General features: G+C 42.7%; 1 protein-coding gene across 2 annotated transcripts in view; it reads right to left on the bottom strand.

Annotated features, from left to right (window-relative positions):
* clip2 (CAP-GLY domain containing linker protein 2) overlaps positions 1 to 20,970 on the bottom strand; it is a 90,925-nt gene that overhangs the window by 5,208 nt on the left and 64,747 nt on the right. The window contains exons 9-16 of one of the 2 annotated variants that reach the window (XM_080508833.1): positions 14,774 to 14,824; positions 9,316 to 9,618; positions 8,020 to 8,577; positions 7,887 to 7,944; positions 7,093 to 7,176; positions 5,744 to 5,900; positions 3,815 to 3,974; positions 1,729 to 1,917 (exon numbers count right to left, since the gene is read on the bottom strand). In XM_080508833.1, coding sequence (XP_080364959.1) covers positions 1,729 to 1,917; positions 3,815 to 3,974; positions 5,744 to 5,900; positions 7,093 to 7,176; positions 7,887 to 7,944; positions 8,020 to 8,577; positions 9,316 to 9,618; positions 14,774 to 14,824 — 1,560 coding nt within the window. The remainder of the gene's footprint in view (positions 1 to 1,728; positions 1,918 to 3,814; positions 3,975 to 5,743; positions 5,901 to 7,092; positions 7,177 to 7,886; positions 7,945 to 8,019; positions 8,578 to 9,315; positions 9,619 to 14,773; positions 14,825 to 20,970) is intronic. The other variant, XM_080508834.1, reaches the window with a different exon arrangement.

A 20,970-nucleotide genomic window follows, 5' to 3' on the forward strand; every position in this document is an offset into this window, starting at 1 on the left:
CTGCTGACGCTATTTTATCTCTATATTTTTGTTGACCATAATCAGATTGAATAATCATAATTACGAAAGTAATTTAAACCTTATTTTGAAAGACAAAGTTTTGTCCTGCCGGCATCCTGCTCGTCTGCCTGATGATTGAAAACAACCAGGGCAAGACCTGCACATGGTAAAGAACGCAAGTGGAGTTGTCTCTGTGGAACGAATCAGTGCTCCAATAATTCCTACATCAGCCTCTCAGTGACTCTTTTGAGTTTGAAGTCACTACAATAGTTAAAAGTTTTAAAAAGTCAGGCATACGATCAACTGAATCTTAGGCCCTGTTTACACAACGACTTTTCACGTGCCAACACCTCATCCGTTAAAAAAAAGGAGTGTGTTTCCACTGCAGCAGCAGACACTGGGACAATGATGGAGTTAGTATGTCGGGCCACAGGAGGGCGCTGTTGCTTGATTTTGTATGAAACCACACAGACGTGTGCAGAGAAGAGGACGCAATAAACATGAAGAAAACGGAGAGCAGCTGACATCCGCATGGACCGATGACACATCGGATGCTATCACGGCAGAGTCTCAACTATAAAACTACTGACATGGAGGATAAACCTGGAACACTGACCGTGACCATGACCACTGCAGGCCGCCGTGTCTGTTTACTAGGGGTGGAAGGTGAAGGGAGGGAGATGCTCAGGAACAGGCTAAATAGCCTGCAGCAGTCTCTGCAGGAGGGATTAGCCACCGTGACAGAATCTTTCCAGCTCGGGAGCCGGATTAAAAACTTTGCTGATACAGTGCATGTGCACACTGGTGCCGTGTCAACAGTGAAGGAAGTTTTGAGGATACACTTGTGATTGTTTTCATGTAAACATGGCCATAGAACTATAAACTATTTTGATTGTTTCTAGTGCCTGAAATGTTCTTTGGCAGCAAATCTTTAGTGTATTGTTCTCTTTGTGTGATTATAGCACCCACTCGTGGCCCAATATGAAAACTACGGTGCTTTCAGTGTTTATGCTGATTCCGTTTAAACGTAAAACTTCTCTGAAAAGAAAAACAACAATGAGTTTTCATTTGAAATGTTGTGGTGTGAAGGATTTAACTTCCACGTGTTCTCGACGGAGAGACGAGGGGTCGAACAAACAACCCTGTCATCAAAAGACAAGATAACGGATACGACGGCGAACATCCCCATGGTTTGGCTTGTTCATCTTCAGAGTGACGTCATTAAACCAAAACCTTTACTGTGACAACCGAAAAAGCTTTGACGTCCAAGTATGATTTTAATGAATTGTAGGAAATCACTTTGTGTTCCACAAGCTCAAACTTTTTCCCTAAATAAGGCCGTGAACTGAGAATCTACTTGTTGCTGCTGCACATCTTCTCTTGTCGTGTCTCGTCAGCTTTTCTTTAGTTCTTTTTGGATTGGATTGTTTTTGGACAGAAGTCAGTGTAAACAATTAAATGAAGCAGTGAAAAAGTTCAGGATGTTTGTTTTAAAGTAAAGGCAATAAACACTAAAAGTGCTCAGAAATGGTCTTCAAAATGGACTTTAGTAATACACCACATTGTTTGGTGGTTCACACACAAACAGTGGCAGCTGCCATCAAGGTGCTGGATCCTCAATGGGATTAAACCAACATCTGGATGGCAATTTAAATGACTTGATGACTGAGATGAAGTTTAATTTATAAAAAAACAAAACAAAACAAAATCCACTTTGTTCTCGTTTACCAGGCTTTTTTCCGGGTTTTTGCGCATGGCCAGGACCAGCTGGTCGACCTGCTGGTTGTGTTCCAAGGCATTCCTCAGGGCGTCCTCGGTGCTGAGCAGCCGCTGGCGGAGGCGGGTCACCTCAGAGTCCAGAGCCGAGGGATCCAGCATGGAGTGGCGCCGGTGGTCCGGTGAGGAGCGCTCCCGACCCTGAAACAGTCAGGGATGAAAGTCTGATCAGGAATCACTTCCATGGGAATAAAAACCCTCAAATATACTTTTTTAAACCTCAATGTCCTCTTTAGTAATGAAAAAGTGCATCTTCCTCCTCTAACATCAGATTATAGAGCATCTTCCTCCTCTAACATCAGATTATAGAGCATCTTCATCCTCTAACATCAGATTATAGAGCATCTTTCTCCTCTAACATTAGATTATAGAGCATCTTCCTCCTCTAACATCAGATTATAGAGCATCTTCGTCCTCTAACATCTAGATTATAGAGTATCTTCCCCCTCTAACATCAGATTATAGAGCATCTTCGTCCTCTAACATCTAGATTATAGAGCATCTTCCTCCTCTGACATCAGATTATAGAACATCTTCTTCCTCTAACATCAGATTATAGAGCATCTTCCTCCACTAACATCAGATTATAGAGCACCTTCCTCCTCTAACATCAGATCATAGAGTATCTTCCCCCTCTAACATCAGATTATAGAGCATCTTCGTCCTCTAACATCTAGATTATAGAGCATCTTCCTTCTCTGACATCAGATTATAGAACATATTCCTCCTCTAACATAAGATTATAGAGCATCTTCCTCCCCTAACATCAGATTATAGAGCATCTTCCTCCCCTAACATCAGATTCTAGAGCACCCTCCTCCTCTAATTTAAGATTATAGAGCATCTTCCTCCTCTAACATCAGATTATAGAGCACCTGCCTCCTCTTAGATCAGATTATAGAACATCTTCCTCCTCTTAAATCAGATTATAGAGCATCCTCCTCCCCTAACACCAGATTATAGAGCATCTTCCTCCTCTAACATCAGATTCTAGAGCACCTTCCTCCTCTAATTTAAGATTATAGAGCATCTTCCTCCTCTAACATCAGATTCTAGAGCACCTTCCTCCTCTAACTTCAGATTATAGAGCATCTTCCTCCCCTAACTTCAGATTATAGAGCACATTCCCCCTCTTAAATCAGATTATAGAGCATCTTCCTCCCCAAACATCAGATTATAGAGCATCTTCTTCCTCTAACATCAGGTTATAGAGCATCTTCCTCCTCTTAAATCAGATTATAGAGCACCTTCCTCCTCTAACATCAGATTATAGAGCACCTTCCTCCTCTTAAATCAGATTATAGAGCACCTTCCTCCTCTTACTTCAGATTATAGAGCACCTTCCTCCTCTAACATCAGATTATAGAGCATCCTCCTCCTCTAACATCAGATTATAGAGCATCTTCCTCCTCTAACATCAGATTATAGAGCATCTTCCTCCTCTAACATCAGATTATAGAGTATCTTCCTCCTCTAACATCAGATTATAGAGCATCTTCGTCCTCTAACATCTAGATTATAGAGCATCTTCCTTCTCTGACATCAGATTCTAGAACATCTTCCTCCTCTAACATCAGATTATAGAGTATCTTCCTCCTTTTACTTCAGATTATAGAGCATCTTCCTCCTCTAACATCAGATTATAGAGTATCTTCCTCCTCTTACTTCAGATTATAGAGCACCTTCCTCCTCTAACATCAGATTATAGAGTATCTTCCTCCTCTAACATCAGATTATAGAGCATCTTCCTCCTCTAACATCAGATTATAGAGCATCTTCCTCCTCTTACTTCAGATTATAGAACATCTTCCTCCTCTAACATCAGATTCTAGAACATCTTCCTCCTCTAACATCAGATTATAGAGCATCTTCCTCCTCTAACTTCAGATTATAGAGTATCTTCCTCCTCTAACATCAGATTATAGAGCACCTTCCTCCTCTAACATCAGATTATAGAGTATCTTCCTCCTCCTTCTCCGTGATGATTCTAACTTCAGCCTCAGAAGCTGTTCAGTGTTGCGTCACGTCATGCTCTTACCAACAGGAGCAGTTTTTCTCTCAGGGTCTTGATGTCGTCCTGGAGCTTCTGCTCCTTCACCTTCCACTCTGCCTTGTGCACCTCCCGGTTCAAGTCTTTCTCTACGTCTCGCGAATGACGGTGCGACTCCAGCAGCAAGACCCTCAGCTCGTTCAGACTCCTGTCACAACACAACACGAGGCCGGGGGTTTCAACACCTATGATATTCTTTGTTCTTTCTGTCTTGCAGGACTGCAGACCCAGACTTTCAGCTCAGAGCTTATTGTATAAAAGCTTCTCAAGCTAAACGGTGCTGGTCGGACCGGCCGGGGAAGATTGCTCTGTTGTGTCGATATGAGTCAGACCGGTTGGAGGAGGGTTCCTTTAGAGAGCGTCTGGCTGTTTGCCAGCGTGACGGTGACGCGTATAAACATCGACAGCAGGATTCTCCAGCGCGGCACGCCGCCACCCGACACCTGCTTTTTTCACTGATCCCTCTGGCTGGAGGAGGACTCTCTCTCCAGGCTGCTGCTGGACAAGGTTTACATTTGTAGCTGACAAAAGGAAGAATTGTCAGTTTTTCTTTCAGTCACAATACTCGTTCTAATCTGATCCACCAGGCAGATTCCACTTCCTTCATATCCATGACTCTTCAGCTCAGGCTGAAGTTAAACATGCAGGACAGAGACACACACACTCACTGAAACACACAGAAAAACACACGCGCGCTCACTAAAACACACATAAGCAGTTTTCTTACTGGCAACGTGAAATAAAATGAAATAATGCTATTTTGATATGCCACCTTACAAACTGCATTCATTAATTAGACTCAGTTGTTAAAAACGGTCTTCACGTGTGACGTGCTTCAAGCTTCACCATTATTAAACAAACATTTGATACTTTTCTCACTCATGAACTCCATTTTGACCTTGACGTGACAGAAGTTAAGCTCTACCGCAGGCCTGCTGACTCAGACGATGGCTCTCGGGGACTGTACAACCCCCCCCAGGGGTCTGACCCGCTGTGGCCAGCAGCCTGATGGACGAGTGTTTGTGCTCACATTTTGATCACCAGCTTTGACCGCGAGCCAGCGCATGCTGCACATACCGCTTTCAGAGAGCGTGTGGGAACTGCACAGCGCGAGTGTGTGTGTGTGTGTGTGTGTGTGTGTGTGTGTGTGTGTGTGTGTGTGTGTGTGTGTGTCCAGCTCTCAGATGGGGGGATTGCGTTTAGTTTCACCAGCCTTCATAGTCGCATCATGAAACTCTGAACAAACTCGACGTGACTTTTTCTCCGTTTCTGATCCGAGTGTTCAAAGTCTGCTCCGACTGCTTTAAAGGTTATCTTTATTATCAGACAATATATTATTCTCACATCAGTTTGTCCTCTGGGCTCCTAAAATGTGTTTTTATACATTTGATCTGTTTTGCACTCTGACCTCATTTTTATAATATTTTCAATGTTCAGACCTGATTTTAGTAAATATTGTAGTGGTAACTGTTGCTTTAATGTCTGTTTTCAACCTCGGCCTCGATCTCTGTGTCATTATTTGCACCTTATAATGACAACAGAGACACTGAGGTGGGTCACTGGAAAAACTGGAAACTGTAAAAAAAAAGAGTTTCTGATAAGTAATCGTGTATTGAGTAAAAGTGAATGTAGAACTTGATTGATAATCAAGAAATGATTAAACTTTGATCATTCTTATGGGTAAAACAGGTAATAATATCTATGCATTTCATTTAATAATGGCTCTTAATTCTTATTTTATCCAACTAGTCCAGACTAAACTTTGTATTTGTGTTCGATACACACAAAATATATATGCTGTGTTTAGTGGTTCAATAAAAAGCTTCTATCAGAAATATGAATATAAATTATTCGGTGCACTGTGGGTTGAAACCATGAATACAAACAATATTTATCCATAATTGTGCACTTTTTCACCTCTCTTTCTTCAGCAGCTCCTGGCTGATGCTGACCAGCTGCCCAGAAGCATCATGGGACTTCTTGGTCATGGACTCCAGCTCCGCCTCCACACGCACATTCTCACGGGCCAGTGCCTCGGCCTTCTTCTCCCCCGAGCGAACTTTTCCCTCCAGAGCTGGCAAAGAGACAAAAGACAAAAAGGCATTTACACCCAGTTAAACACACAAAGTGTCAAATGAGACAGAATTAGTCCTGAAAGAGAGCCAAAGGTTTAACACACACCTATCTATCTATCTATCTATCTATCTATCTATCTATCTATCTATCTATCTATCTATCGAAAGACAATTCGCAAAGGACTTTGAAATATGCTTTTGAATATTTGAAATATAAAATATTTGCAGGGTTTTCCATTTGAGCCGCAGGGCCTCGTCACTGTGTTGCTTAAAATTTGAAAATGTTCAAAACCCTATTTTCTTTTTCGGCAAACAACTCTCATCGTTCTTATGTCTAAACCCAGACATATCGGTCACGGGACAATTTCCATTGCAAGCAACAAACGTGTGATTTTATCTGGTTAATGTTGCACAAATTTTAACTTCTTTATTATGAACCACCGTATTTCCTAAAATGTTTGTGTCTATCGCTAGTTATTGTAGCACGTCGAAAAAGCAGCTCAAAACTTGAAAGACCATGAACGCATCACAATGTAAATGTGTCAGAAGCTTCGAGAAAGATCCTCACAAATACATACAATTACATTTGGCTTGGTATTTGATAAACACTTAGAAACTGTCAGTTTATCAATCTTGGATCATAACATATCACTAATAGAGATAAATAAAAAGATTTTTGTAGAAATACATTTCCCAAATAAAATCCTGAAACGTCGGCATCTGATTTTGTACCAATTAGTTTCAATCAATAATTTGTATTAAAAGACGTTAAAATGGCACAACTCTTGAAATATTCCTATAAAAACAAAAGGATGCAGCTGTTTTCCTCCCTCATTGTTCCTTTTCTGCTCTTGAATTATTCACAATCCGCTCTTCAAAGCGTGTCAATGTGATCATCTGAACAACACGCCGTTCCTTTTGATGTGCAGAAAGTTTTCTAAAGAAAATCCAGATTCGTGATCAAAGACGGAAACATTGAGGACGATCACTATTATTCCTGGAGCGGTGCACTCGACGTGACCGCAGGAAGAAACGACGCAACGCTCAAACGCTGCAGCAGAAATATCAAACTGAGGTTTTCTTTCTCTTTAAATGTTCTTTTTTAATTCTCACAATTCAAGAAGAAATGGCAGGTCATTTGGGACGTCCCGTCATCAGAGCTGGGCAAGGCAGAGTGAGAAAGACATTTACCTCCGATCTGCAATTTGAGGGCTTCAACCTGGGACGTGAGAGTCGAGACTTCTTTTTCCCTTTTCAACAACTTCTCCATCGTTTCTGAAGGAAGAACAAAAATGTCTTTCAGGATTTTGTTGAAGAGTAAGAGTCGCCCATCACTGAGGCCACGTGTTCACGATAGCATTTCACATGAAAATGCATCGTTGTCGTGTTTTCATTTCAGGGAAGTTTGCATTTACTGAGGAACTTTTTGAAAATGATGTCCATTTCCATGGAAATGGCAGACACTGAAATGATGTACCATATTTTCCAGACTATTAGTCACACTTTGCTGGTCCTGTGACTTTTTGTCACGTGTGACTTATTTATGTTTTCTGACGCATGCGCTTATACTCCAGAGCAACCTATAGTCCAGAAAATACGGTAGTTCTCATGTTGAGCCAATAGTGGGGGCTGTTTGTTGTTTATGTAATAAGAACGATACGATATAAACAGCATATGCAAAAAGTTGCATTTTCCTCTGTTTCCATGGATGCATAGCATTTTCAAAAACACGCGCTTCCCAGAGTTTCCATGGCGATAGAGCATTTTTGATAAGTTGCATTTCCCTGAGACAGGTTTTTCAAAAACTTGCATTCCCATCTGTTTCCAAGGAGATGGAGCGTTTTCAAATAATTCCACTTTGGGAGCCATTTTCAAAAAGTTTTCATTGGTTTTTTTGTGCTGTTGTCATGGAAACAGGGCTACTAAACACAAAGGAAATGTCCAGTTTTCACTTGTGTGACTGAGTTTGACGTGAGCGGTGGTACCTTCGACGTTCTGTTTGAGCTTCATCTTCTCGTCTGAGATCTCGTTGTCTTCTATCACCTGGAGAAGCACAAAGTGTGAGTGTGGCTTCAGACGAAGGCTGGCCGATGGCGCAGTGGGGTTGTTTGCACTCACGTTGGCGTTGTGCTGCGACGTGTAGCGGTCTGCCTGGACGGCCTGCAGCTGGTTTGCGGTCACCCTCAGTTTCTCCTCCAGCTTCTGGATCTCCTCCCGGCTCCCCGTCTGCGCCTCCTGCAGAGCCCGGTAGTCCGTCATCTTCTTCTCCAACAGCTCCAGCCGCCCTCTCAGCTCCTCCAGGCTCCCGTCCTTCTCCGCCCGGAGCTTCTCTGCCTCGGCCAGCTTCTGCTCCGCCCGCCGCAGCGCCTCCTCCAGGACGTGTCGGCTGCTCTTCGCCTCCGCCTCGGACCTCCACGCCAGGCCGCCCTCTCTGGCCTCCTGGAGGCGGCTGCAGAGGTCTTCCCGCTCCTTGGTCATGATAGCGGCTTCGATCTTGTGCTTGGCCTTCAGGTTCTCCACCTCCAGCTGGTGCTCCATCTTCAGGCTCTCCAGGGCCGCTCGCAGCTCCTGGGCGTCCTGCTCCGGGCTCCCCGAGGTGGCGCCGCCGCCGCTCAGTGACGCCTTCAGCTCCTCCAGGGATCGCTGGTGGTCACTGACTAAACTGTCGAATTTAGCCTGCAGAGCAACAGAAGGTCAGTCGTGCCAGATTCATTCTTTTTTCAAAAAAATACAACTTAGTCCAGAGAATACTAGAAAGAGATAAGAATGAAAATGCTTCCTGGGAGTGGATCTTTTGGAAAACTCAAGCTCCGGTTTATTCCGATCATTACTGTGAACTGAGTCCAGACTCGTTCTGATCACAGCTCGTGTGACGTCATCCTTCCTGCTAGTGTCCACTGCAGTGAACGCTGCTCACAAACATACAATCCTGATCAGACTCTGAACCAACAGATTCATCTTCAATACTGAAGCTAAACGTGGGCTCATCTGCGTGACGTCACAGCGCAGAGCATCATGGGACTGAGCCGTTCAGACGACATATTAATCTGATCATTTCAATCATGTAAACAGGATAATCACATTTCTCAATCAGACTGATGAAAACTTGTCGAGGAGCAGATAAAAGCCATTTTGTTTCATGTTTCTTACAAACGTGGAACGTCTTGTTTACCGACCAAACACAAATCCTTCAGTGCCGTTTGTTAATTAATTAACGGAGTCGTCTGTTTTAGTGCCGGTGCACTTCGTGGGTTCAGTTCTGACCTTGGAGCAGCAGAGAAGCAAAAAGCAGCACGGAGAACTTTCTGGAGGAATTGCAGTGTGTATCATTTGAACAGCAGACTACAAACGTCCCTGCCCGAGTGAAGCGCTGCTCCGGCGGCTCTTTGAACAGACCCCCCCGCCGCCCCCTACCTTCCAGGCGTCCATCATGTCCATGTTCTCCTTGGTGGCCTGCTGGACTTTCTGCTTCAAGTCGCTGATCTCCTGGTTCTGTTTTTCCGCCGCCACCTTCAGCGCCTCCACCTCCTGCCGGCCGGCCGCCAGGTACTTCTCTTTGAGCTCGCCGCTCTCCAGCGGGACGCCGGCATCCGGGCGGCTCTGGTCGGTCTCCCGCGAACCGGGGAGCCGGGCCCGGAGGTCCTGGATCTCCTCTCGCCGGAGGGCCAGCTCCTTCTCCAGCTGCACGATGCGACTCTGCTCCTCCACCGTGGTTTGCTGATGAAAGAAACACAAACGTCCCTCACTGCTTTACAAACTCTTTCAAAGGAGCGGCAACGCGACTGCCACAGGTGGAGACTCTGCAACAGTCACATGTCATGAGGAGCAGAGAATAGAGGAAAACCAAAGAGGAGAGTCTGGTTGAAGAAGCATTCCAGTGAACAAACAGGATAGAAAGTTTGGAGAAGACGTGGACAGTGACAGCTTGGCTCCTTGAATAGAAAATGATACTAAAACTTGGGACGTACAGATACCGATACCAGTATCGGTGCAAGCACAGGTGAAGCAGTGCACTGTGCACTGTGCACTGTGCACTGTGCACTGTAAGGCTGTGCACTGTGCACTGTGCACTGTGCACTGTAAGGCTGTTGGACGTGATGTAGCGTCGACATAGAGGCTCTGTCCAAGTGCTTCATGGGAACGCATGGCCTTCGCGTATTGTTAGCTTCGCCAACGTAAGCTGGACAAAGATAGTTATGTTTTCGTCTGCGTGCATTTATTTATTGGTTTGTACATATGTATATATTTTTCCAACGTTTTGAAAAAACTACGCACCCGAATTGCATGAAATTTTCAGGGATGACCAGTGGAATAGATGTTGGGATGTTAACGGCTAACCCTATCCGAATAAAAAAAAAAAAAAAATGCAAAACAATGTCCCACACAGAGCAGATGAGAGAGTCACCTCAGGGAGGCGATCAAAGGAGATCAGTTGTCATGGAGACGCTCCCTGCTCGCAATGCTAACTCTGTTCCGTAAACAAATGTTGGTGATGGTCTGTGCTCTACCGAGTGTAGCTCTAGTTTGCGCATGACTTAGAGTTCATGGAATCTAATAAGTATTCACACTGGTACTTGGTATGGACAAGTAGCTAAAGGTGAGTACTTTAAAATGGTGGTATCAGCACTTCTCGAATCAAAACAGTTAAAACACTGCACACAAGTAACTGTTTTCTAACTTTAGGGTTTGTGCATGCTAAAATAAACAAGTGCAACTTGTCAATTTAACCTTTTGAAATTGAGTTGAACATTTTTTTTCTTCTATAAAATAAAATACTTATGGGAAGTTCCATTTGCTCTATTTGAATAATTAAAAAGAAAGCCATTATAAAAGTGGCCTCTATGTTCTTTTAGCCAAGTTTTTCCTGCTTAATTTGAAATGTTACACGCCTAAGTTTGCACAGTGTTTTCTGCCTGCCCCCCCCTGGCGGGGTAAACAGGCTGCAACTGCCCTGGCGGCTCCCTGCAGGCCCCGATGGGGTGCTTCTGGCCCCCCAGCCTGCACCTTCAGAGTTGGATTGAGCTGCTGCCAGATGACAGGAGCTCTTAAAGCCCCCGAACGCTGTGCAGCCCGGCCAGATGGCAGCCAGACGGAATGAGCTGCGAGCCGGTGACCACAGTCCAACGCTGAGCCAATCAGATTAGGATCTGTGAAGACTTGGTGAAGGTAAAATTATCAAAACTGGCTGCTGCAGGGATTTAGAAGTGAATTTATTTTCTATTAATTTTTTAAATTTTTAGCTACTGTTTCCTGTTTTTCGTTTAACATTTCCTTATGTCCCTACTTTTTAAATGTGTCGTATTTTATTGTTGGGGCCTTGTCAAAGACACATTTCTGTCACCCCTTGGGGCAGACAATAAAGTCTATCTATCTATCTATCTATCTATCTATACACTTACTCTTTAAAACCAAATCCAGGTGGTGTAGTGTGTTCAGCACCGTCGCCCCCCAGGACAGAAATGCCCGGTTGATTCTTGGATTGAGGTTTATTTTTCCTGTATGGCAGAACTGAAGTGCATTCAATTCTACTAAACTGTGTAATGTAGCGGTTAGTATTTACATTACATTTTAAATGTACCAACATGAATAGTAGGAACTGATTTCTGCACCAATTAATCAACGTTTCTCAGCGATTTAAGTCAGTTTTAGCACTTTTTGTGACGTGGCCAAAAGTGTCTGTTTCTCGCAACTTTGTCTGCAAACACCGCTCTCATTGACAGTTAGCAGAAAGTGACGGCTACGTTTTCACATTTACAACCAGAACCTTTAAAAACACAGGGACGTTCTTACATTTTTTGTGTTTTTAGGAAAATTGTTCATCTTTCTTTTGATCTGGAATAAGTGTCATTAACATCAGAGTATTTTTACAGTGATTTAAGTCCGTTTGTCCTCCTATAACATGTCAAATTTGCGATGTCTCATAACAACAGGGCGTGTACTAACTGTACCAATAGAAATGTATGGTTGAGTGCCCCCTGCAGAGCTGTCTTCTCTGCTACTCAAAACGCCAAAGTCTTTTTTACCTTATTTTTACAGAGGTCTATTTACACGACCACGGCGTTCAGTGCCACTGAAAATACAACCTTTTGAAAATGTTTCAACTCGGCAGAGACAAAGAAAAAGCAACTTTCTAAAAGCGCTGCTGGTGTTCTCTGCGTACGTGTCTGTGTTTTCATTAGCAAAACAGCCAACAGCACCCACTAGTGGCCCGACATGCTAACTCCATCGTTTTCAGCATTTCTGCTGTTTTGAGACGTTTCCATGTACAGTGGTCCCTCACACTTCACCTTTCCCGGTCTCGTCAATTTTTGGTGTGTGCAATTTTGCATGGTTTTTCAGTCTTTTTTTTTTAACAGCGTATGAATGAGCACAGTGTTCTGTGTCCTGATTGGCTAAGGGACTGTAGACTCTTGTCAATCAACCTCCGTTCCGTGTCTCATGTACGTGAATGCGTTCAACTTGCCAAATACACATCAATGTCTGATCGATAGCAGTGAGGCAGTTTCACTTTCTCAAGTGAAAATGCAAAAATTACGCATTTTCACGTGAAACGTCATATAAAAGAAACCTAAATTAGCAGGGTCTTTAAAAGGTAGAGTGTGTACATCATGTTTCTATTTATTTCAAACTTTTACAATTGTATGAAAGAAGCATGACTTAATCCGTTAGTGGGAAAGTGTCTCTTCTTGTCACTTTATCTGACTAAACTGGAACAGATGGAAGGTTTGCATTATCATAAGCATTATTTTACATTACTATTTTAAACTAGTGATCGATATATTATTATTTTAGCAAAATCAGACTGAAAAACATGTGGCCAATCATTTATAAAAACAACAAGTGAGGAATCTGTCTAATTCAAATTGTTTTTCATCGAGAAATGGTGGAACGTGTGATTTCTGGTCAGTATAATACTTTTCCACACATTTCATCAGTTAATGGTGTATAGCTGTGTTTTACATGGACTTTAATGCATTTAAACATCTTGCTATAACCCCCGGGTGTGTATTTCAATAACTGCGATAAGGAGTTAAATCCACACTATACCTCTAATAAATACAACCAGACACATTGGGAATGAGTTCATCCACTTTTTGGCCACATGGGGGCAGCACATAAAATCCAAGTTGCACATTAGCATTAGGTAGGTTGGTGGTTATAACTTAATTTTTGATTCCCAGTAACTTGTGATTGATCTCTTCCTCTTCAGGCAGTAATCACAGCACACAGACTTTGCCTGTCTGCTGTTCGGTGCAGAGCAGATGGTGCTCGCTGGCTTTCTTGTGGCATTTTCTCCGTAAACAGATGCCTTCTTTTGCTGGTGACGAGGTTACGTAATGAGGTTTACGGGCTGGAAAAGCAAAAGATGCTAAAAAGAAAGCTGGACAAGAGAGCTAATCCTTACATGACTTTATCTGTTGGGAAAATGATGGCATTTGCTTGGCTTTGTGTTTCACAGGAGATTAAAGCCTTGGGCTGCAACTAATGATTATTTTAATACTCGATTAATTGGTCGATTATTTTTTGGATTAATCAATGAATTGGTAAAAAAAAAAAAAAAGCATTTCAAATTGTAGGATCAGTTGATATTGAACGAACCAAACATGTACAAAGTATTTAATGTACTTCAGGGACCACATACAGTCCAGTTTCATCCTGAGTGACCAGATTGCTATAAAAACCTTTAGATGTACACTTCACAGCTCCACAGATGTGTGACGTTGCAACAGTAATCTCAGCCGGGCGACAGACCTTAAGAATCCTCTGTGGTTGTTTCCATCCTCCGCTTTGCACTGGTTGTTTTGTTTCGTCTCCCCACATCGGAGCGTGCTCCGGCAAGCCGCTCGAGTGCCGCGCCACAACTTTCATGTCGTTCCCGAGAGCAAACTCCGGCCATCTGAGCGCGCTGTGGCGGCTAGCGGGTTAGGTCGAGTGCTGTGCCGCAACTTTGATGTTTCGGAGAGAACGAATGCCAGCCGGGTGACGCATAAACCGCCCGACACAACGAATCGATAATGAAATTTGTTGCCAACACTTTTCATAATCAAATTGAATCGATTTGTTGTCGCAGCCCTCGTCCCACACTTTCGACAGTTTACGTAGTTTTCTTGGCTCTCCGTGTCGCTCGTCTCCGTCGGTCTCCTTCTCCATTTTGCATGTCGCGCCTTGATGTCATGAAAAGCGGAAGTGGCTTAAACTAAGCATTGAGTCAGAGAATTTTGCCTCGAGGCACTTTGGTAATTGAATTACTCGAATAACTCGAGGAATCGTTCCAGCCCTATCAAAGTCTAAATGAATCATTCTACTCATGAGCCGTCATCCTGCTAAAAGACACGTCAGAGCCACTGTTTCATAAGCACGAAAACGAAGTGAGAAGGATCTAAGTGTCACTGTCCAAATATTTGTGTTTGTGCAAAGGAGTGGAAGACGAGAGGCGGGAGGGAGCAAGCCATTCCCTGATCGTCTACAAGCAGCCAAGCAAATATAATGAAGCACAACAAACCTCACAAGCACACGGATCCAATCAAACTAAGAAGGAGATTAAGCAGGAGGACCTGCTGCACAGTGCAGATGTTAATTTACTATCTGGGGAGAAAAAGACAATCTAAAAAGACCTGATTCATATCAGTTGAGTCACCTGAAGAGCATTCAGATTACAGCACAAGGAGTAAAGAGACCGAGAGACAGAGAGAGAGAGAGAGAGAGAGAGAGAGAGAGAGAGAGAGAGAGAGAGAGAGAGAGAGTTTTGATGCACGGATAAGGTCCTAAACAGCATCTGAAGTTGATTTGAAGTGAAGAATTGAGAGAGCTTGGCAGCGGATCAAAGTCCAGACAAGATCAAATCAGTGTTTGTTGTTTCGTTTTTTTTCACCTTGGTTCTCTTCCCCAACCTCAAGGACGCTGCATCATGAGTGCATCTTCCCTGTTGGCAAAAGCACACCTTACTGCACGTGGGAGAGGATTATTGTTTTCAAAGACCTTTGTTGTTGTTGAAGCCTGGAAATTGAAAGGGTTTGATTTACACCAGGGCAGACTGTGGTTTCCAGACGTCGGAGGCTTTCCCTCCAAAACATCGAGTGTAAACGTCGTCCTGCGCTGTATGCAAGTCATTTCAGTTCAAGGTCCACAAATAAAACTTTTATTACGACAAATTTTGTCTTTGTTTCGGTGTAAAGAAGAACATTCTGGGAAAAAAAAAATAAATGATGGTTATTGAAAATATTTGTCCAAAACTAGAACCACGAACTGATAAAAGCTATAAAAACTATTATGAAATAAATCAATTGAGGCTGCATTTATGCGGCAAAGTTTCAAGTGAAAACGCACCGTTTTTATGTTTTCATTTCAGAAAACTTTTACGTTTACACACTAGTTGACAGTATTATTACTTAATCAGTGTTTGATTCCTGTCATGCAGCTGTTTGCCACAAGTGGGCGCTGCAGAGCTGTCCGAGCCGTCTGGACCTCCACTCCCTGAAGACGTAACAACTTGGAGAGGCGTCGCCTGGTTTGAACCATAAAAACAAAACAAGGTAGCATGTAGGCTACATCAGAAAAATTATTAAAAATAAAACTGGCATGTGACCAACCAACTTAAGCGTTTGGATATGACCGTATTTTAGAGTATAAGTCACACTTTTTTGTAGTTTGGCTGATAAAGCAATTTATATGAAGAAGCGGTATTCTAGAGAGAAATGTCCACAGCAGGTTTTAAAGTGAAAAGAGAAACCGCTCGGAATGTGTGAGAAACTTGATGGACTGGAGAAACAAACTGTTCCGTGACAAAGAAAACTAAGAAGCTAAAAACTAACTACCGTATTTTCCGCCCTATAAGGCACCTAAATACCTCAAAGTTTCTCAAAAGCTGCCAGTGCGCCTTATAACCCAGTGCGCCTTATATATGGAAGAATTGCTCTACTTGAGACTGCTATTTGACAGCTGAACAACCAGAAGCTTTTATTTTGACAACTCTAACTTCTCAACCGGATCTTCAGAGCGGACCACACTCCACACAACACCTTCATCACTCATGGTTGCACACCAACATTCTAACAAACCAAAATAAACTAGATGAAATAATGACTCCCTAAACTGAGGAACAAAAACACATAAACACAATCAACACAACACCAAGCCCAACAACAACCCACAATAACCTCCAACAACACAAAACATGAATTCCCATCATGCCTTGCATCCTGAGCTCCTCAGTGCAGCCGATAGCTGCAATGAATTATGGGAGTTTCTGTTTGTGGTGTTTTAAATGCAATTATTGGGGGTTCTATTTGGTTTGTGGTGTCGGTAATAATTGTGTTGTGTTGTGTTTTTGTTGCTTAGTTCATGTAGTTTAGTTTATTACCGGTAGTTGTAAGTTGTCAACCAGCAGTGAAGAAGGTTTTGTGTGTAGTGTCCTCCTGGCATAGGCTGCAGGTAGGACTATCAAAATAAAGTGTGTGCACCTCTCTGGGTGTTAGAATCAGTGGAAAATGTAACCTAATGACTTTCAGCTATAAAGGTTGTGACCACTGGTCTATTCCATGCGCCTTGTAATGTGGTGCGCCTTATATATGAACAAAGTTGTAAATTATGTCAATCAATGTAGGTGTGCCTTATAGTGAGGAAAATACGGTAACAAATTCACAGAAGGTTCCGGAACAGTGAGACTCGATCTGGATTATCTACCATTACAACTGGATATGGACAATAAATGTGACTTATAGATTTATTTTTTTATGTTTATTTTTTGACAGATCCAACTTAGTCTGGGAAATACGGTCGTTGCTTAAAACAGCTTAGGGAATCCATCATATTTGTTTTTAATCATACTTCCCAGACTACAAGTTGTACTTTTTTTCAACAGTTTGGCTGGTCAAGAGTTAATAATAATCAATAATGATGTATGACAACAGAATGATGCTCCAGTGAAACATCCGAGGCTAAATGCACAAGGTAAAGAGCTGAGCAACACATTAACTGCAGCTGCTGCAGGACTCTTCACTGTGTTCAAGGTTTAAAGGCTTCATGAAGGAACGCATTCAGTCTGAATGCTAAATGCTAACCTCCAGTGCTGCGCTGCGCAAGGAGCCTCGGACTCCAGCAGCTTTTCAAATCTGATCTGGTTGTTGAAGATTGTGTAAAAAGGCTTCAAACGGCCTTTAATACACACAATACTAATTGAAGAATGCGCTTCCGAAGAGCTCTAAAAACAGAACTGCTCAAACTAAATCAAGAGGAACCGTCCTGTTGGATCTCCGGAGAAAAAAGTTTCTTTATCTTAAACTCTTTGCATTTTAAAGAGCCGCAGATCCTCGTCTGAAAATCAGCATACAAATATGAAAGTACGTTTGAATTAAAGTTAATGACTGGAAGAAGAAACAGCGGAGACACTCGAGTGATGCTTCAGAACAGAGGGGAGGAGAGCAAAGGAGGACGAGCAAATGAGGCCAGACTGCTGAAGATTCTGTCGGAATTTTCACTCAGAGGGAATTTTAAATCATTATCGGCAAATAACATGCTGGAGAATTTTGGCCACGACTGAAAGTCTTTTCTTTGGTTGTTGTTGGTGTTTCTTACATTTCCCCTGGTGTGACAAAGCGATCTGAGGCGGACCATCTCTGGGTGGACTGCGCTTGAGGAGAATTAGAGCGCGTTCACATTCCTCTGTTTGATGGACCACAACTCTCTTTAGGGACTTTCTGGGAAAGTCCATTTCGTTTGGGGCAATGTGAACGCAATACCGAACTCGGTTTCCGATTTTTCAAGCGGAAACTGGTCCCCTTCAAAACACCAGTCTCGGTGTTCTTTCAAGCAGAATGTCGAAAGGCAGGATGAGGGTTGCGGGGATGTGACGTGGAGCGCAATGCATTTTGGGTGTGCGAATCTGAAAAAGACGCAGAAAAGAAAGTGGGAGTCGTGTAACATTTGTTTTCTCCTGGAAAATGGCTCGTGCACCGACGTAGAGTGGTGAGGAAGTGGTTCCTTTACAAGCGATCAGGGACGGGGGAAAGATGTGATGTAGAGCGCAGTGCTTTCTGGGTAGTAAACAAACAAGGCTAACCACACTAATTAGAAGAAGCAGACACAGAAAGAACAAGTTGGAACAGTTGGGCAGACATGGAGTAAAGAGGAAGAAGTAGTGGGGGAGACTCATTGATATCTGGTCTGAAGACTGTATATTGCCATTGTTCGTGGCTACCCATTAGCCATGAGCTAACTAGCCTAGCCACCATGGGCTAAAGCGTAGGGACTTCTGGTTTTGGTCCGGACCAATCAGTGAGCCCCGTTTTTTCCTTACTGCCTCGCTGGTCAGTGTGTTTCAGGTGACAGCGCCCCCAAATCAGCAGCTGGTGTAATAGTGTGACATTGTCCAGGTGGTTTGGTCTCTCAAGTGACTGAACACCACCGAACCAAACGAAGGGGTGAAAATTCCTGTCCCTCCTCCCAAGTGAACCGAGTCTCAGACTACCCAATGTGAAAGACCCCTTTAGTTTGGTTTTAATCAGATTTTATTGGATAAAGTTTTGACCTGGAGTGTGAGGGACCCGGGTTCAAATCCCAGTTGTGGGAAGAAACACACTTTAGTAAAAACTTAAACTCCAATGACTACAGTGACCACTTCTGCAAAAAGAGGCAAACGAACTACCGTACGTTCCTGAATAGAAGTCCTTCTTATTTTAGTTATTTGGCTGCTCATGCAACGTATATTGAGAAGTGAATTGTACATCAAAGTACATCAGTAACTACTATCATGAACCACAGAAAGCTGCTCCAACACCACAGAACCACTGCCATTACAGCCGCACTTGGCTGACTGAGCAAGAAAAATGTCCAGAGCAGAAAGTAAAGTGAAATTAAAAGAGAACAGAAAGAGTTCAGAGTGTGAGAGAAACTTGTGAGGGACTGAAGAAAAGCAGGGAAGCTGTCAAATGTGACTTATTCACCAGTGTGACCTATAATCCGGAAAATACGGTAAACCGTATGACAGCTGCTGCTGCTAGCAGGCGTCGCTCGCCACACCGAGGCCAATTCCATCCAGAAACGTAGCAATCCAGGACAATTTGAGGATAGAAGTAAGTCTACGTATGTATTAATGTCGTCTTTCCTCGGCATGAAATATTTCTGGACAAATGCGACTGACACTCAGGTAGGACTTATATTGTAAAACATTAAAATCTGATATCCATGAGAAACATGCTTAAAGATCTTGTTCTCCAGCGGCGACTCGGGGAGGAGTTAAGGTTTTGTCTGACCGAGCTGAGCCGACACCGAGACACATTCACACTTTACTTTTCTTATTACACCCAATAACTTTTCAATTACACTTTGAGCACGTCTTAGTCGTGTAACAATGACTTTCAATTTTGTGGTGTAAACAGCTCCCACGCTCTGACGGGAGGGGAACAACAGATCTGGATACAGATTACTGCAGCATCTTGAACAGGCAACATTTCATAGTCATCTGCTGACGTTTATCAATGTCAAACTATTTTTATTCCTCAAACTGAATCCTTTCACATGAAGTGTGGTTTTAAATATGGAAAAAGTTGATGAATTCAATGTTAGTTTCTTGAAATGTGATGAGATTATCAGACTCTATCAGAACCTTTTTTTCTCCGAAAATATATAAAATGCACCTTGAGATGAGATCTCAAGGTCAAGCTCATGCTGATGACCAGGGTTGGAAGGTTACTTGAAAACTGTAATCCTTTACAATTGACCTGGTACAAGATACCTGTCAAAAAATATAATTAGTAACTTAGTCTGAGTACTAAAATAAAAAAAGTAACATACCAGAGTACTTTTAGTTACTTTTGGATCAGTTTACCAGCAAACATAAAAAATAAAGACAAGAAAGAATAGAATGTGTCGTCTGCTCAGTGTGTTGACACGTCTTGTACACAGCAGATACAAATTGCACTATTTTTCCAAATCTCTCGCTCTCGCTCTCGCTCTCGCTCTCGCTCTCGCTCTCGCTCTCGCTCTCGCTCTCGCTCTCGCTCTCGCTCTCTCTCTCTCTCTCTCTCTCTCTCTCTCTCTCTCTCTCTCTCTCTCTCTCTCTCTCTCTCTCTCTCTCTCTCTCTCTCTCTCTCTCTCTCTCTCTCTCTCTCTCTCTCTCTCTCTCTCGTTGGTTTTAATGTTGTTTTTTCCCACACTAAATATGAATGTTTGATGAGAGGCTGTATCTGGCAGCATGAATCACTGATTGATAATAACTGAACAACCCGCTACTCAGTCAACCAGCAGACTTAAAAAAAACAGAAAAAAAACGTATGTCGCCCCAGTTAATCGTATTGAGAATGTCTTCCTACCCTCAGCACCAGTACTGGTATAGACAGGTTACTGACAGGTTATGAGCTAATAAAACTAGTTGGTATTGGCAGGTTACTGGCAGGTTATGAGCTAATAAAACTAGTTGGTATTGGCAGGTTACTGGCAGGTTATGAGCTAATAAAACTAGTTGGTATAGACAGGTTACTGACAGGTTATGAGCTAATAAAACTAGTTGGTATTGGCAGGTTACTGACAGGTTATGAGCTAATAAAACTAGTTGGTATAGACAGGTTACTGACAGGTTATGAGCTAATAAAACTAGTTGGTATTGGCAGGTTACTGACAGGTTATGAGCTAATAAAACTAGTTGGTATAGACAGGTTACTGACAGGTTATGAACTAATAAAACTAGTTGGTATAGACAGGTTACTGACAGGTTATGAGCTAATAAAACTAGTTGGTATTGGCAGGTTACTGACAGGTTATGAGCTAATAAAACTAGTTGGTATTGGCAGGTTACTGACAGGTTATGAACTAATAAAACTAGTTGGTATAGACAGGTTACTGACAGGTTATGAGCTAATAAAACTAGTTGGTATTGGCAGGTTACTGACAGGTTATGAGCTAATAAAACTAGTTGGTATAGACAGGTTACTGACAGGTTATGAGCTAATAAAACTAGTTGGTATAGACAGGTTACTGACAGGTTATGAACTAATAAAACTAGTTGGTATTGACAGGTTACTGACAGGTTATGAGCTAATAAAACTAGTTGGTATAGACAGGTTACTGACAGGT

The sequence above is a fragment of the Blennius ocellaris genome, assembly GCF_963422515.1.
Source record: "Blennius ocellaris genome assembly, chromosome: 14".
Lineage (NCBI taxonomy): Eukaryota > Metazoa > Chordata > Actinopteri > Blenniiformes > Blenniidae > Blennius > Blennius ocellaris.